We start from the raw sequence: 16,063 nt of genomic DNA, 5'->3' as shown, positions 1-16,063 counted from the left end.
TATAAGATCAGGAGATTCTTCAAAATATAGTTAATTATCAATTTGACTAATGCCAGTAGAAGGACTTGATTTTACAGAGAAAGGGAAAAAATGTCTCCTAAAGCTACAGAAATATTCACTGAACAAAGTTTTTACTGATCTCACGTTTCTTGTCTGAAATGAAGAAAAAAATAACCACATTTCATAGAAAAAAAAAAAAATACTCCATCTAGATTTCAGAGCACGAACATCAACTAATAAGCTGTGAAAAAAAACATTCCATCGTTTCAGACAGTAACAGCTATGGACCTTGACACGCTGCTAATGGATCTTGACACAAGGAATAATCTAAATTCAGAAATGTTTGCCTTAAGGTTATATTTAAGGATGCAGAAAGTAAGTCAGCAAATTGTACCATAATCTCCAAGGCCCATGCACTGCCCTCTATCTGATGCTGGGCTTGTGCAGAGACCCAGCTCTGCTGCCTGGGCCCTTTTTCATCCTGGCACTTCCAGAGCTCTATTTATAACAGCCCCATACAGCACAAGGCCTTTTAGAACAAATATGTTTAATTCATTATTGTGAGTGCTGGGTGCTTGGATGGAGAACCCAAGGTCCAAAGGTGAGTTAATGGCATCAGCAAACCCCTGCAGGACTGGAGAATGTTGTAGTGAGCTTACAATTTACAGGAGAGAGGAGTTTCCAATACTAAAGGCTAAATTTGTGTAGTTAGAGGGAAATTGTTTGTGAAATTGAGCAAAACTAAAATCAGGATTTCTTTATTTCTTCTTGAATGTTGGCCATCCCACTGCACAGAGAAAGAGAGATAAAAGTTACCTCAAGTAGTCACGCTTGTATTTCTCAATTTTCTCTACATTTCTCAGCCCTCTATGTTTTTATGTCAAAGATAGTTATTGGTGATTAAGTACATAAGGAATAACATCCTGAGGAGCAAAACTGAGAGCATACTACTTGTACATGGTACTGCAGGGGCAGTGAGATGAGAACAGACACCAGCCCAGAAGGGTGCTCAGCACTGGACATTTCCTGCACTGAAAACAGGCAACTGGGCAAGGAGACCTCATACAGAAAGCCTGAAATATCTGAATTTTGTTAAGCAGAGCTAGCCACCTTTCCAGAGACAGGCTGCAGCTTTCAGGCAGCATGTGAAGGCCACTGGGAGACAGGATGTCCTGCAGTCAGGACTTACCAGCTGATGTGACTGTGACATCACCTGAGAATCTCTTCTGAACTACTTCACCCTCTCCTAACTGTGCTGAGTGTTTCCACTATCCAAGAACATGCTGCCATTTAAAAGACACATACACTGAGCTGAAACCATTTTTAAGAGCTGTAAAGAATCCCCCAAACCTTAACAAATCCCAAGATACAGCTTTCTGGTTTTTTACAGTCTAAGAAATTAAATAGAGTCTTTGCAATTCAACTTCAGAGGAAGAAAATACCATCAGGAAATATATGTAGTTGTTTATTTTCTCAGAGAAACTTGGGTAAAATGGTAATGAAATGAAGTAGTTCTACTTTTGTTTAATTATGATTTAAGTAGGATTGCATCTTATAAGGTGAACATGTTCATTAGCTGGCAAACTCCAAAGCAAGCTGACCTCCTGGTGCTCCTCTGGTAATTCAATGCTCTTTTACTAGTGCTCAGAATGAAGGGCTGAAAGAAAAATGCTGTATCTAAGTATAAAATATGGCACAGTCTGGAACAATCATAACTATTGTCTCTAGGGAGGAGTCTTATCAGCACAGTTGCATGTGAACTTTGAAAAGGAATTAATCATCTCCCAGCTGAGCTGGACCCTGTGTGACCAACCTGAGTAACCTCTTTTGTAACCAGAGCCACTACATTCCTGCTCCATTTGGGCTGTGACACTCGATTAGCTGTCCTCTGATCCATGCAACCAAATTGTCCCTTTAATATAATAGTTTAAAGACTAAATAGCCGTGTGAATTTGTGTCATGACATTTAATTTAATCTAATCTAAGATAACTCACCTAGTATGTAATTAGCTCTGTGATTCCCTTTTTGCACTTATATAGTAGACATCATGTTACCCTATTTCTGGGAATTGAAGAGAACCTCATTTTCCCAATCTCAAATATTTAACCTATTCTGTTCTTCTTGCTATGATTTCAAGATGGCAAAGAACTGAATTATTACACTGAAAACCATATTATAAACTCTTAAAAGTACCTTTAGTATTCTAAAAGCACAAATATTTCATGTAAACGTCCCAGGCACAAAAAGCAGTGAATAGGCTCCTCCTTAGAAATAGTTTCAGCCAAGACCAATGGTAAGTATATAAAAGACAGCTGAGGAAAAAAATGTGTGGAAAAACCTAATTACAACATATGTAATAATGCATCTAAGCTGTGTCTTACCATACCAGATGATCATAGGCTTTCTAGATTTAAAATTATAGCATGAGTCTGCAGTCCATTCATCAGGACAATAGCTCAGTGCATGTACTATTGAACCACTTTAAATTGTATTACCTATATCAATATATTACAAACTACATCAGATTTACCAAACATAAGCATTTCTATATCTAATGCCAAATCTTATGGCTAAAGTGGCAAAGCAGTGCCACAGCACTGCCTAAACCCTCTTGATACAGACAGCGAATGATGTGTTGCCCTGGCACAAGAGGGGACACAGACTGAGCAAAAGTTTCTGGACTAATAAGACAGACCCACAATGGTTTGTTCCATCTCAAGGGTAAAAGAAATATTGGGGATTTCTCCTAGGTTACCAAACTATGCAGCAATTTGTTGGATCTTGTGTGGGGTTGATTTTAACACCCCACTGCACCCTTGTTTTCTTTGCAGAACCAGAAATATCTTCCTGTTACAGTAAACAGCAAACTTTGAATTAAAGCCTTTGCATAGTAATTTTGGTGGAAATCTTTTGGGAACAGCAATTTTAAAGAAACCATGGCACGGAATTTGTTGTACACTACTTGCCCCGTCAATGTTAATGGAAAATTTCCATTGATTTTACTGAGTAGATATGGGCTCCTCACATTTAATTTATCATGAAAATTGATTGCACGTTGTTTACATAGCCCACACAAAATCAAAATCTGGAAAGATCAAAGCTAACCCTATACTTAAAACCAAAACTCCTAAAACTGCCAGTTATTCTTTCAAATGAGACCTAAGAACTCTCGGGGTTTTTTTCCACTCTCTTTTTTCCCAGGATGTTATTTTTATCTTGGCACTGTTCATTTTTGCTATTTAATTTACGCTGTGTTTGAAGCAATTACTGAGATAGAATTGTGTCAAGTCTTCTCTGCACTAACTTTTCTACTGGGTTTATAACTTAAGAATGTATTTAATTGACATTTAAAATATTATATAGAGACAAATTTGGACTCTAATATTTTCTCTACCAGGCTCAGTTCTACCCCAATAGAATTTAAACATTTCTCAGTATTTCATATTCTTCAGCTCAAAATTACAGCCAGACGACCAAGGAAAAGATTCTGTATTGGCATTTCACCAGTGCCAAAGGAGATGTCACCATCCCTGTTAACTATGTCGATGCTGTTTAAAGATGGGAAACAGACATGGGATTTCTATCGTAGTTCAAACATGCTGCAACACATGCTTTGCTCTCACCTGCCTTGGCCTGGGCACTTTCACAGAGAGGACCTGCCTGCTGGTAGTACGTGTTTCACCCACAGACCATATGAGACCGTGAACAATCAGCACACATGAGAGCACTTACACCATCAACAAACATGAGGAAATGCCAGAGCAGGTTTTCAGCTGAAATCTGCAGCAGGTGCCTGACCCCAGGTCACTCACTGCCCTAACCGGGAGCTCTCTGTTCTGTTTGCAGCAGGCTCCCCCTTGGCTCGCTGTGAGGATGTGGTATGATTAAGCATGTTGACATACACAGTCACCACATAATTGTAGCTATTCAGCCTCTCCCTGTTGTTGTGGCAGAGCTTATATTTAGCACTACAGTTACCCTCAGAAACGAAATACACAACCAAGTCCGACAGTCCCCCTCTCCCCTGTGCACAGCCCTGCATCTGCCTTAAGGACTGTAATATTGTGCGATCAGCTGTGCTCTGAAGTGACCACCTCCCGCCGACACACAACGCAGATGAAACGCTAAAAAAATCCAGTTGCAAGTCAGTTCTCAAATCCTGCACGTATCACAGGATAAATTACTTTCGTATTGCCCTGGTAAGTGTATTCCTCCAGGCGGCAATCCTAGCTTGGGCTCCGTGGCACATCCCTAATATCCACCTTCTCTATCACCACAGTATCTCGGCCAGCTGAAAAGGCCGGGCTTTTAACCCAAACATCCCCGTCCGCCAAGCCGTGTGCTCCCCCCGGGATGCCGGGCGGGCCGGGGCACCGGCCGATGCCGCCCTGACCGCGCCTCGGCTGCGGGGCCGGGGCGAGCCCCCCGAGCCGCTGGGTATCAGCGCGGGGATGGGCACGGCAGGTCCATCCCATCCTGCGGGGCTCCGGCCGGGGCTGCGGGGCTCGCCCGGGGCGGGGCGGTTCTGCCGGAGCCCCCGCGCAGGTCCCGCCGCCCGCACCGCGGCGGATCCGCAGCCCCTCCCGCCCGGCAGCGCCCGCGGCTCCGGCAGCGCCCGAGGCTGCGGCAGCTCCCCCCGCGATGTGCGCACACGCCGATTCTCGTATGTTCGGGTGGTTTTAGGTGAGCAATTTTTACCCGGCTGCCCGCACCCCGCGCGGCAACGAGCCGGACCCGAGCCGGGCAGCGGCAAAGGTCGCCCCCAAACATCGGGGGTCGCGGCCGTCCCCCCGCGCCCGCCTACCTGTGCCGGTGCTCATGGCGCGCAGGAGGGAGCGCTGCCGCCGCCGCCGCCCGTCACCGCCACCCGCGGGCGGCACCGGCACCGTCCCCGCCCGCCGCGCAGCGGGGCCGCGCTCCGCCCCCGCGCCAGGTGCCGCCACCCGCAGCCCCGCCGCGGCGCGGCTCGGCTCGGCTCGGTATGGCTCGGCTCGGCTCGGTATGGCTCGGCTCGGCTTGATACGGCACGGCTCGGCTCGGCACGGCTCGGCACGGCTCGGAACGGCACCTTGGGAAGTGTAGGCAGCCCCGCGCCGCCGCCCGCGGACTACATCCCCCTCCGTGCCTTGCTGCGGCCGGGGGCGGCTCCGGCCCCGCCGCTTCTGCGGGCACAGCTGCTGCAGCCCCCCCACCCCACCCCGCCCCGCAGAAAGTTCTCCCCAGGTCTCGGCTGGAGCCGCAGCCCGCCCGCACCTGCCGGCCGCCACCGCTCCCTCCGGCCTCCTTCGCCCCGCGGCTGAGATCTTCCTCTGCATTCTCCTGTCCCGCCTGTCCTCGGCCCGCCTGATGCCCGAGCAGAGCAATGAGGTGCACAGGTGCTCGGGCATGGCCCCGGAGCGCCCGGGCAGTGAGGATGAGGATGCTCGCGCTGTTCCTCAGCGCAGCCCCGACTCCCCGGCAGCGCAGCCCCGCACGGAAGGTGTTGGCAGCAAGTCTGAGAGTTCAGCGTTCAGTGGTTTCTGGATCAGGTGAACTTTCATTGATCCTTTGGATTTGAAAGTACAAAGGCACACAATTACAATTAAAGCCATTTGTTTATTAAATGCCCATTTACTCAGTATTTCATCAGTCTGGAAATCTATTTTATTTCCGTGAGAATTAATGGAATTTTTTAAAAAAACCCTAAACATCTGTTTTAACAAATCCAAAAACAGCCAGCCTGGTTGCATAAGCGTGCTGTACTGCACAGCTGCTCTGATGCTGGGTTCAGACTGGGCTCAGGGCAGCTTGGGGTTACAGTAACAGTGTGAGGAAATAGGGGTGTGAAGACTCACTTTGCATTAATATCAGTTTGATGATTACTCTCTGTTCCACTGACAGTTGCCTAAAACTTAATTAACAGTTGTAAGCGTAAAACCTACACAGCCTTCCCAACCTACACCTGAAACTGAGGAGAGATGAGCTCTGTAGCAGTGCTTACATGTCACACTTTGGTAGAGAATCATGGTCCTTGGCCCTGTGTAAGAATAGCAGTACCTTATGCCTCTTATGTCATTTGTTTGATGTGCATGGGGAGCTCCTGGACATAATCACTGACATCAGGAAGAATGTGGACCTGCAATCCAAGCAGCCAAAAGATCAGGCAATTCAAACAAGTAACATCCCATTCCTGACAGCCACCATCAGTGGGTATCTGCTATGGGGATTTCCTGAGCCAGATGTGTGTTCTTTGTTTAGAAGAACCTTCTGTGGATTTTCTTCTGTTGTCTTGTCCAGTTGTAGCTTGAACCCATGCACACTTCAAACAACTACAGCATCCTGTGCAGGGAATATCACAGCCAGACTGTCTGGTGTGAAGAACTATCTGCTGCTGTTTTGGACCTGCTGTTTGCTGGTTTTACTTGATACCTGCTCATTCTTGTAGTAGAAGAGAAAGCAAACATATAATTGCCTGTTCACTTTCTCTGTGTCACTTATGAATTTGCTCTATCAGATTCCACCCTTCACTCCTACTCTAGTTAGTCATTCCTTAAAATGGGTGACTAGTAACTTCAGTACCATGCTGCTATCTGACACTTTCTGTCATTTGTTCTGGACTTTTATTGTTTGATTATCAACTTTGGTTTTAATCATGCAGTGTCTTTGCATATAATAATCATCAGGAGTTCAAGGCAATCTCTGAGTGATGTTAGTGACACTAGCCCTGTGGCTATGCATAAATGTTGCTTTTAAAGCTAAATTAGACAGAATTCTTATCTTGAATGTGGTGGGTGTACAATCTGTATTGGAGGTAATAAAGAGGAAACTGCCTTGGGCTTGAAGGCTGTTAAAAGACAGTTTCATCCTTCTGCTGGGTGGCAGTGCAAAAGGAGAATGCATGTGAAGGATGCATTTCATAATTCATTGCATTGAGAAACCCAGGGCCACAAGAGGTTTTTGGAAGTTTTTCCTACAAGTCATAGAGACAACTTAAAGACCACGGTTGCTACACAAATGCTCAAAGTGCCCACACAGTGCCAGATCTCAGGAAACACTGTGAGAAACAGGGTGTGGACTTCAAATTTCCCCTTGTTTAGGGTAATGCCACCTGCCACAAGCTTGATTAAAAGCTCCTGTGAACCACTGGAAAAATCACAATCTGCTTCTGGTAAGATGCCATTATTCCAACCAATGAACAAGGGAGTAATCAGCACTTAAAAGGTCTACTGTCTAAAAATTATCTTCTCCAAGCTTATCCAGGAAAAGCCCTGCTTCAATGACTTTTGGAGATAGTTCAGTATCATGGATGACACAGATGACGCAAGAATTACTTGGGAAGAGGTCACAGTTCAGTGCATGAGTGGTCTATGGCAAAAATAGTTGCCAGAGTTTATTTTTAATTCTGTTGGATTTGATGCTATCTTTGCTCTCCAGAAAGACATTTTCTCTTTCTCTGAGAGGCTGACCTTTTGCTAGTTGATAGCAAAAGTGTGGTGAAATTGTTGGCTTCACAGTCAAAGTGAAACCATCCAGAAAGAGTTGCCAAGAAGGCTTATACTAAACAATTTAAACTGAGCACTCAGTCTTACAGAGGAAATAGCTCAAATCTTTCAGGACAATGATCCATCCTGAGAATGGGCAGATACAGTCTTTGGGGCCCTGTAATATTCAGCCCCTTGTTACCAGTCTCAGGCTAGTGGGCAGTCATCTCTTGATTTTCATTTTTGAAAGCAATCAGCTTGTTCAGCTACTATGAAAAAGGCTGAAAAGTCAGCCTTTGGCCTGTCAGCACTTTGCACCACTTCTGTCATTACTGGGAATTCAATTGGCACCTGGCAAACCTGATGATCCTTCACGTCCTCAGTGTCATCCTAAATTCTTCTAAGACCATCAATTTCAGGGTTTTTTGGAGGAGCTTGAAAAATGCTATGCAAGACAAATGTACTATTTAGCACAGAAGTGTTTTCTAAAATTTTTCCACTAATATTATTTGGACAATGTTTTGGAAGAACTTTGCATTTTAGTATCCATGTGCATTTAAACTGTATGTCTTTCTTAAGTTCATCTTTGTGTATTGCTCTATTATATTAGCTGTATCAGGAAAAAACCCCTTCACTATCAACTGAATTTGTAACCATCCAAGTAATCAGAAATGCATCCTGCTCACATAAGGGAATTTTTATGTATCTTCCCTCAAGTAAGGGAATATGTTTTCATGTAAAGAAAAAACAAGTGAGCACTGTAAATGTACAGGAAAAATTTATATTGTATGTCTTCAATTAACAACAGTCCAGCTGAAGCAAGTAAAAAAGATTGTTTTTAATATTTTCAAAGTTTACAACTTCAGGGTGGTCATAGTCTTCCAGGGCAATAAAATTATTACTTTTATTTGATTATTTGTCTGCAAAGTTTTTTAGGCCATTGCCATATGAGAGGGGTCATATTTTAAAAGAACCTTAATGATGGAGGGTCCAGCAAAAGAGAGGGAAGAACTAGGACTTCTGCACTGAGAATGAAGCAGAACTTTTATCTCTTCCAAAAAAATCCCAACAAAACAAGCCAACCCAAATAAACAAACAAACAAACCAAAACAAAAATAACAAACAAATTAAGAAAAAAAAGAGAAAAAAAAAAAAAAAGTGAAAAAAGCCATTATCCATCCAGTTGCCAGAAGTGATTTACATGCTAATCCAGACTATAGAAAACTACAAATCCAAGCAGCTGTAACGTGGTGAAGTTTTCCCTTGGCCTCATGTTCAAAGCTGATAAAATATCATAAGATTTTCAGGTCAAATACCAAACCTGGAGTGAAACTTAAAAGAACAACTAGTTTGCACCAGCTATTCTATATAGTTGTTACAACCCTTCTGAAGTTGTCCTAAATGGATATTTCATGGAAAAAAAATCAGAAAAATGTGATAAATTAGACCTGCTTTTGCAAATCTTACTGTGCAGCTCTGTATTTCATGCTATTAAGTTCTATTGTATAGTCCTGAAAACTGAATTTAAGCTCCTAAGACTCTATAGTAATTTTTACTTTTTAACCTGAAATAAGCCTACTTTAAAGGCCGATTTTCATTGTCTTTTGACAGCTGTTAAATCTTCTGGAAGACAAAAAAAATCTTGCAATTTACACTAATGTATTTTGAAGTGCTTATGTTTTAAATGAGAAATTATCCTTCAATCGCTTTCTATAAATTTACAGAAATATGTCATTTTCCTATTAATTCAAAAATAGAAATTCTTTTGTATCACAGAAGATTAAGAACCTGACATGACATGCTGTCATGACCCCTCCTTTGCTTTTTACTGATTCTTTTTTGTGTGAAGAAAGCTTCGCAGACATTTCTGTGTTAAAAGCATTTCTGCTTTTAATTTTCTGGTGTCATATACCTCTTAGGAATTCTGGGCTAGGCTCCTTTGCCTGAGTTACAGTCCTGTAACTAGACTTGAACTTCTCTAATTTTGTGACTAATTCCATATTGAGTTACAAGCTTTTTGACATTAAAATTACCATATCACAGAATTACTGGTACTGGAGCAGATGCCAAAATAAGCCACCCTTGAGTTTGCAACCAGTGACAGCAGTTACCTCTCCACCACCTTACTCTGTCTGTCATATTGGATGACATTGATAGTAAATAAAATATAAGGCAAGCCCGAAGTCCCAGAAGAGTAACAAACTGGGATCTTAAAATGAGATTCTGGGTATGGGAATAAATTGCCAGCTACTCACTGAGCCAGAAGCACACGTGTTTATAAATAATGAATTAGTGTGAAGCAGCCTAATGAAATAACAACATGGCACTATATTAAGATGTCTGAGTTGCAATATCAGGATGTCAGTAATAACTTTTATACAATGCTCCTCTCACACCATGGGAAGAATATAAACACTGCATCAGCAGCTATAACTTAGACATCCACTACCCATTACAAACCTAAATGCATTATGATCAAATATGGTCAAATAAAACTCCCAGGCAAACTTTGAAAACAGAAAGCGTGAAATAACATCAAAGGGCAATGGCTGAGGATGAAAGAAATCTTTGTTACAGTAGGACAATCAAGGACTGTTCTCTCATGTCAGCAGCCAGCATTTGAAAAGTTGGTTGGAACGAATAAATTTTAGTATCGGAGGCTGCTGCACATGGCAGGAAGTCCAGCAGGTGATGATGAACATCCATATAGAATTCCTACGCAAGGATGACAAACTAGGTTACAGCAATGAAATAGGCAGAAATACAAATGCAGAGAAGGGTTTGGGGAAGAGCCAAAACAAACCATTAATAATATAAAAGTCACTACACTTGCAAAAAACATTGGCAAAAATTTAATTTTAATTTGGGAATGGCAGCTGAAGCTTGCAAGGATTTCAATGCAATATCACACAGTCTGTTTAACCACTGATATCAATACTTACGACAGTAAACATGTAAATAATGTTATGCTTTCTGTAGTAAACAAGAATGAAGGATAATGTGGTCCCTTTTGTTGCAGAGAGGTTAGCACTAATTAAGCATATTGTGATCCCTTGCAAATGTGACTCCTTGGAAAATCACTCTTTATGTAAAGCTACAGCTTCCCCCTTAGAGTAGATGGTATTATAATCCATTGGCCCTGAGTCAGTTTAACTCTGTTTTGCAGGCCAGGCTGATATGAGCTGATTTTCCTTATTCTACACTGCATATCTAACACTGTTCTTATGTAAAAAACTCCATATAATACAGCCTCATGCCAACAGAATGTAAACTCTTCTGAGGTGATAAAATTCTCATGTAGCACTGTCTGTAAGTGAGGCTTTGCCTGGGAAGATGTGTGACAGTTTGCAGGAACCTTCAGCCCACTCTGGCAGTAAACATTCCTGAGACATCAGGCCCTAGAAAAATGCAGCTGTGGCTGATACTTCTCTCTGTCTCTTCAGCTGCAGCAAAACTGTCCTGTACTATCAGTATTGCTCTCCAGGCTTCACTAGGGGAATGTCTCAGCCATATGAAATGTCCTGGACCAAGCCCACCTGAAAGAGAATGTAAAGTTTACATGGGGATTGTGGATAGCGTATGCACAGATGTCAGCTAGAAAAAAAAAGAAGGAATGGAGACTTTTTTTTTTTTTTTCAAACATGGGAAAAAGTGGAAGAAATATCACTGAATAAAATTAATGGACATGAAACACGCTGTGCATTTAATGGAGTGAGTCCAAAATGTGTTAACGCGTATTAAAATTTTTGTGTTTAGCTGCATGGCCTTAAACTTAGTAGAAATTTTTTATAGCATACTCCCCCACATTCACACCTTAACACCATTATTGTCTATGGTGGCCAGTGCAAGTACAGTTAATTTAATCAAAAAGTCCATAATAAAATTGTAAGATGGTTCCAAGGCCATATTTCAGAGGGGAAGCATCTAGAGTTTCCATGGTTTTCAGATCCATATTGACAAAAGTTCCGCTGTCTCAGATTTTCCCTGATAAATAGGAAATCTTTCCTTATATTTCTCAAGACTGAGGGTTGCACTGTCCCTTTTAAATATTTTCTTTTTTTTTATAAGAAGTACTACCTCAAGCATTCAAGGCTGGATACTTAAGCAGAAAATATTGTGCTTGTTATGTTTATGAATGCCTTTTAATATACTTTCAGTACCTGTGCCCAAATGCTCCAAATAGATAAATGTGGGAAGAAAGTTGTTACTAGATATTATAACTTAGCTCTACAGATAAAGCTGCAAAAAATGAACATGTAAGCCCTTCTTTGGATCTCAACTAGAGGGCAGCAGTAATTGGAAAAAAAATCCAATTATTTTGCTGGTTTTATATGAAGACAGACTTTTGTAATTATCAATTGAAGTCAAAAGTATCACTATAGAATTTTCTCTACTGTAGATATTTTGGTGGTTGGAAATGCTAATCTCAAACTATAGGAAGACAGAATTTTGGGCTACCTTGATCAAAGGGAAAACTACTGACACTAAACCAAGTTGCACTTAGTGAATGGAACAGAGCTTATAAGATAATAAATTGAAATTCTGTGATTGTTTCTATCCTAATGGCTACCTATTGGTTTTGGTTTTCCAGATATTCCTTCAGGCATATTCTTCCACAGAGCATTAGGAAAGTCAAAATCAAGCCTTCATTCCTACTGAATTTATATTGAAATATCTTTTCTCCACTTTTTGAATGCCTAAGGAAGTCAAAATCTACTTTCTCAATGCCAAAACTTGCTCAGGAAATATCTGTATTCCACATATATTCAAGCTCCTATAAATAAATTTCCATGGCCCTGCACTTTTTAGCACTAAGCAGAATCACCAAACAGATGGGTAAAATTTCAGTTCTGCAAATTAAGTGTTTCAGTGTATGCTAAGGATTGTAAGTGCTTCTTTCTTGAAAGTCTTTTTATCCATCCCAGAAGTGCTCTGGCATGCTAGTAAAGAAAAGAGTTGAATATTTATATAGAAATATAAAAATACATTTCAAATAGTACACATTTATGCAAATCCTCAGAAGGGAGAAGGAATTGAAGCAGAACTAAATATTCATTGCTGCTGCTCCTCCCTCTTCTTTTTTAAGATCAAGGAGCTGTGGCTTTCTACTCCACTCATCAGAATAAACAGTTTTGGATATACTGACATAGTTTTCTCTGCTTTAAAGGACAGCAGAAAAGCTGTGACAACCTCAGTGAGAAATCTTATTCCAGGAAAAAGCCTTGAGTGGTGCCCTTTTCTAAATGCTTAATGTGGGACTTGATGGTCTTGAACTCTCTTCCAACCTTGATGGACATGTGACCATGTGAAAAGAGTCCTCTGAAGGAAAAGAGATATCAAATCCACTTGAAAAGCATAACAAATAATCTCTACTCAATATATGGTTATAATATATAAGTATTCTGTAGCTACCTATAAAAAGCTTTCCTTAAGAATAGGTTCTTATTTCCACCTGTCAGCTTCAAGAAGCTGAAAACAGTTAACCTTTAATTAAAAATCACTTCACCTAATTATAAAAGGAAGTACCTGTTTTCCCTTTAATTCCCCTGTAATGCTGCAAAAGGTGGGGATTTAGCCTGTCAAGGGGAATTTTTTTTTTTTTTTTTAAGAAAAGGATGTTTTGTGGGAGTTTAAGTGTAGAGTGCTTAGAATGCAGGGGGGTTTTTTTTCCCCCTTAATAGTTGGAGGTTTGTAGATGAACAGAATTATTGTTTCCATGTCAACATATATTCCTGAATTTCTTGATACTTGGATATTTTAGAGGCTCTATTTGCCAAGTGACTTGTTAATTCCAGTACATAAGAGAAATTTAATTCCACTTGCAAGATGAAAGAAAAATAGGGAAAGATCCTTTCCTATGCTGAAGCTTGTGAATACAAGCTCTCTCAGTGTATTTGGTTTGAGGTGATTGAGAAGTAATGTGCTTTCTGTACTGCATGGAACTCCAAAGTTTTTGCTTGATTTGAGGAGGCTGTTATTCCTATGGGGCAGAAAATAAATCCTGCTCAGCCATAACATATAGAAATTAAGTGATTTATCTATCTATTAGTGATTCTAAGTGATAATTGCAATTTTTATTCTGAGCTGATGAGACTTTTAGAAGCTTCTCCTTCTCTTTAGAAGTTTCTCTCTCTTTCCTTCAACTGGCCTACGATCCGTGGCTGAGATGGAATTGTAAATCCAATCGTGACTGGATCCCTTTTTGCCTGCTGAGATTTGATCATGGGCTTCCTTGGTTAAGAGCATGTTGGCTTTTTGGTCTGCAGATAAAAGTGTTTTCAGAGGAATAGCAGTGGCACTTGGGAGATGCTAAACCTGGGAGGAAGGTCTGTCTGGTGTGTGCCATGGTCCTTCTTGTCCTCAGGAATAACAAGCTCAGTGACATCTATTATTAGCATTTGGTAGTTATAAGCAAACTTAGCCATTATGTAGTGGGCTGAGTAAATAGCTCAGGAACTGTGTAAGTGGTGTAACAGCTGGATGTTTTGACTCAGCATTTTCCTGCAGACTATAAGGCGACGGCATTTCCGTACAGATGGGTGGCAGTATATTTTTCTTTTCATGTTTTCTGTTTTTCCTTTCTGAACCTGCCTATGGAGCTGAGATGGTGTTTTTTCAAGACCTGGGGGGAAGTAAAGCTATCTGGGTTTCGAGCAGGCAGATGCAAAGGTGACAGGAGACCAGAAGGAAGCACTTTAGCTAGTTCTATATGCAGTTGCTGTGAAGAGATAACATGCTAATCAAAAGGAAACATATGGCTAAATCTATTTCTGTGGAAGTTTTCTGCAATCATAGCATGAACATAACAAATATCCATGCATGCTGATAATCTGGCTAGCATTAATATAATTGGGTAAATTTGCTAAAATGTTACCACTGTGAGTTAGTACTTTAAGCTGAATGTTTCCCAGATCCAGGGGCTCAACTGATATTTCTTTTTGAACTTTGTGATACAGATTGTATTTCTTTTTAAGTAGGTGTACCTCAATTACTAGATGAAAGAGGAACCAACAGAGACTAATTTAGGCAAGGCAGCAATCAGTATCTTGTGTTACTTCAAATTTGCCATGCTAGATGTAAATAATGGAGAACACCAGTTTCAGCAAAACATGAAACAAACAGGATCATTTTCTGATTGGTAACAGCAAAGGGCAATAAGTTTGTTAACATATATTGGAGTTGGGATGAAAGAAATCAGACAGGAATTTAGTAAAATGTGTAGAAAGATCCCTTCTCCCATAAAACTGATATTTCTGTCACTTACCAGTGAATAAGCAAATGAGTTATGCCTCAATCTTTTTGTAAGTTAGAGTTAGTCCCTTTGGCAGTGGACTGTTCCTTCATAGGTATTTCCCCAGCTGTGATGGAATAGTAGTTATACTGGAAGGTATAAGTCAGCCTTAATATTAAAATGTATTGTTTTCCCTAAAACCAGCTGCTGAAGTGTAAAATGGTCAGACAAACATGCAGTTGCAGAAGGACAGACAAACAGGATGATGAAAAGCAATGCCTGAGAGAGACAATTAGAGGAAGTGTCTTTATCAACACCCAATGTCCTCCCTAGCCTTCTGTCAGCTTCTTTTAATAATTCTGAAGAGATCAGGGACAACCCAACATAAACAGCACCATCAAATCTTCATGTAATTTTACCAGTTAAAGAATTGACTAAAAGAAACAACTTTGAAGACTATTTTTAGCAAAAGGGAACCTGAAACAGGTAGCACAATTCATAATAATTAGAATGTAGTATAAGGGATGTGATTACTAATATGGAAACTAATCTGTGCTACCTGTTTTTTCCTGTTTGCTGCAATATACTGGTCTCTGGAGTTATTTCAGGAGAGCAGCTGTCCAATTAGGTTATTCACCTAGATTTTTGTAATGCAAATTACTACTGTTCCAATAAAAGAACAGGAAGTCCTGGGCCAACTTTTGATGTCATTACCTTAAAGCTGAAAACTTTGTTTTTCTTGTTTCTGCCTAAACTACATGTCCATGTACACCACCAAGGCTGTGGTGTGATGAAATACCATGGAGCATGACTTCTGAGTAAAATCATAAAGGAAGCAGAAAATTTCTGATCTCGTTGAAGATTACGAGGAGGAATTGGATAAGACAACTTTTAAAGGTCCCTTCCAACACAAACTATTCTGTGATAATGTGGAAAAGGGAGCTAAGGAGCCTGGAGTTCAGTTGGTGCTAATTTTTTATGCGTTTCCCGAGGTGAGTTGCATCTCTTCTAATTTCAGTAGTCTAAAATAAAAACTAGTTGTATTTTTAAGATTTTAGGGGTATACTAATCAGTGATAGATTCTACAATGATTGGGACTCAAAGACTAAAAGATTATGATCCATTGGGAAAAATATAGGCTTAGATGACTCTTTGAGGTTTTTTCCCAAAACTACTTTGAATCCTGTAAAAGAAAGAGGAATACCAATGAAGAACTGATGTAATAAAATGTAATCAAATATTCTCTTTAAATATACATATAAAATAAATGTGATGAAAAGACTTAGACGTTTATGAAACTTGTGGAAAATTAGTCAGTAAAGTGGTAACAGAAGTGTATTTCATGCTGTTGGCATAGTTACTACATAAATT

At 40.7% G+C, this 16,063-nt stretch overlaps 1 protein-coding gene across 13 annotated transcripts in view; it reads right to left on the bottom strand.

Annotated features, from left to right (window-relative positions):
• The window catches only part of ABLIM2 (actin binding LIM protein family member 2), a 125,088-nt gene extending 120,215 nt beyond the window's left edge, over positions 1-4,873 (bottom strand). For all 13 annotated transcript variants that reach the window (XM_083861882.1, XM_083861889.1, XM_083861891.1 and 10 more), the window contains exon 1: positions 4,806-4,873. In XM_083861882.1, the coding sequence (XP_083718008.1) occupies positions 4,806-4,821 (16 nt within the window). In that variant the 5' untranslated portion in view covers positions 4,822-4,873. The remainder of the gene's footprint in view (positions 1-4,805) is intronic.
• Positions 4,874-16,063: the final 11,190 nt, after the last annotated feature.

Source organism: Zosterops lateralis (genome assembly GCF_965231275.1).
Source record: "Zosterops lateralis genome assembly, chromosome: 5".
NCBI classification, from domain to species: Eukaryota; Metazoa; Chordata; class Aves; order Passeriformes; family Zosteropidae; genus Zosterops; species Zosterops lateralis.
This window is presented reverse-complemented; position numbering and strand designations above follow the sequence as displayed.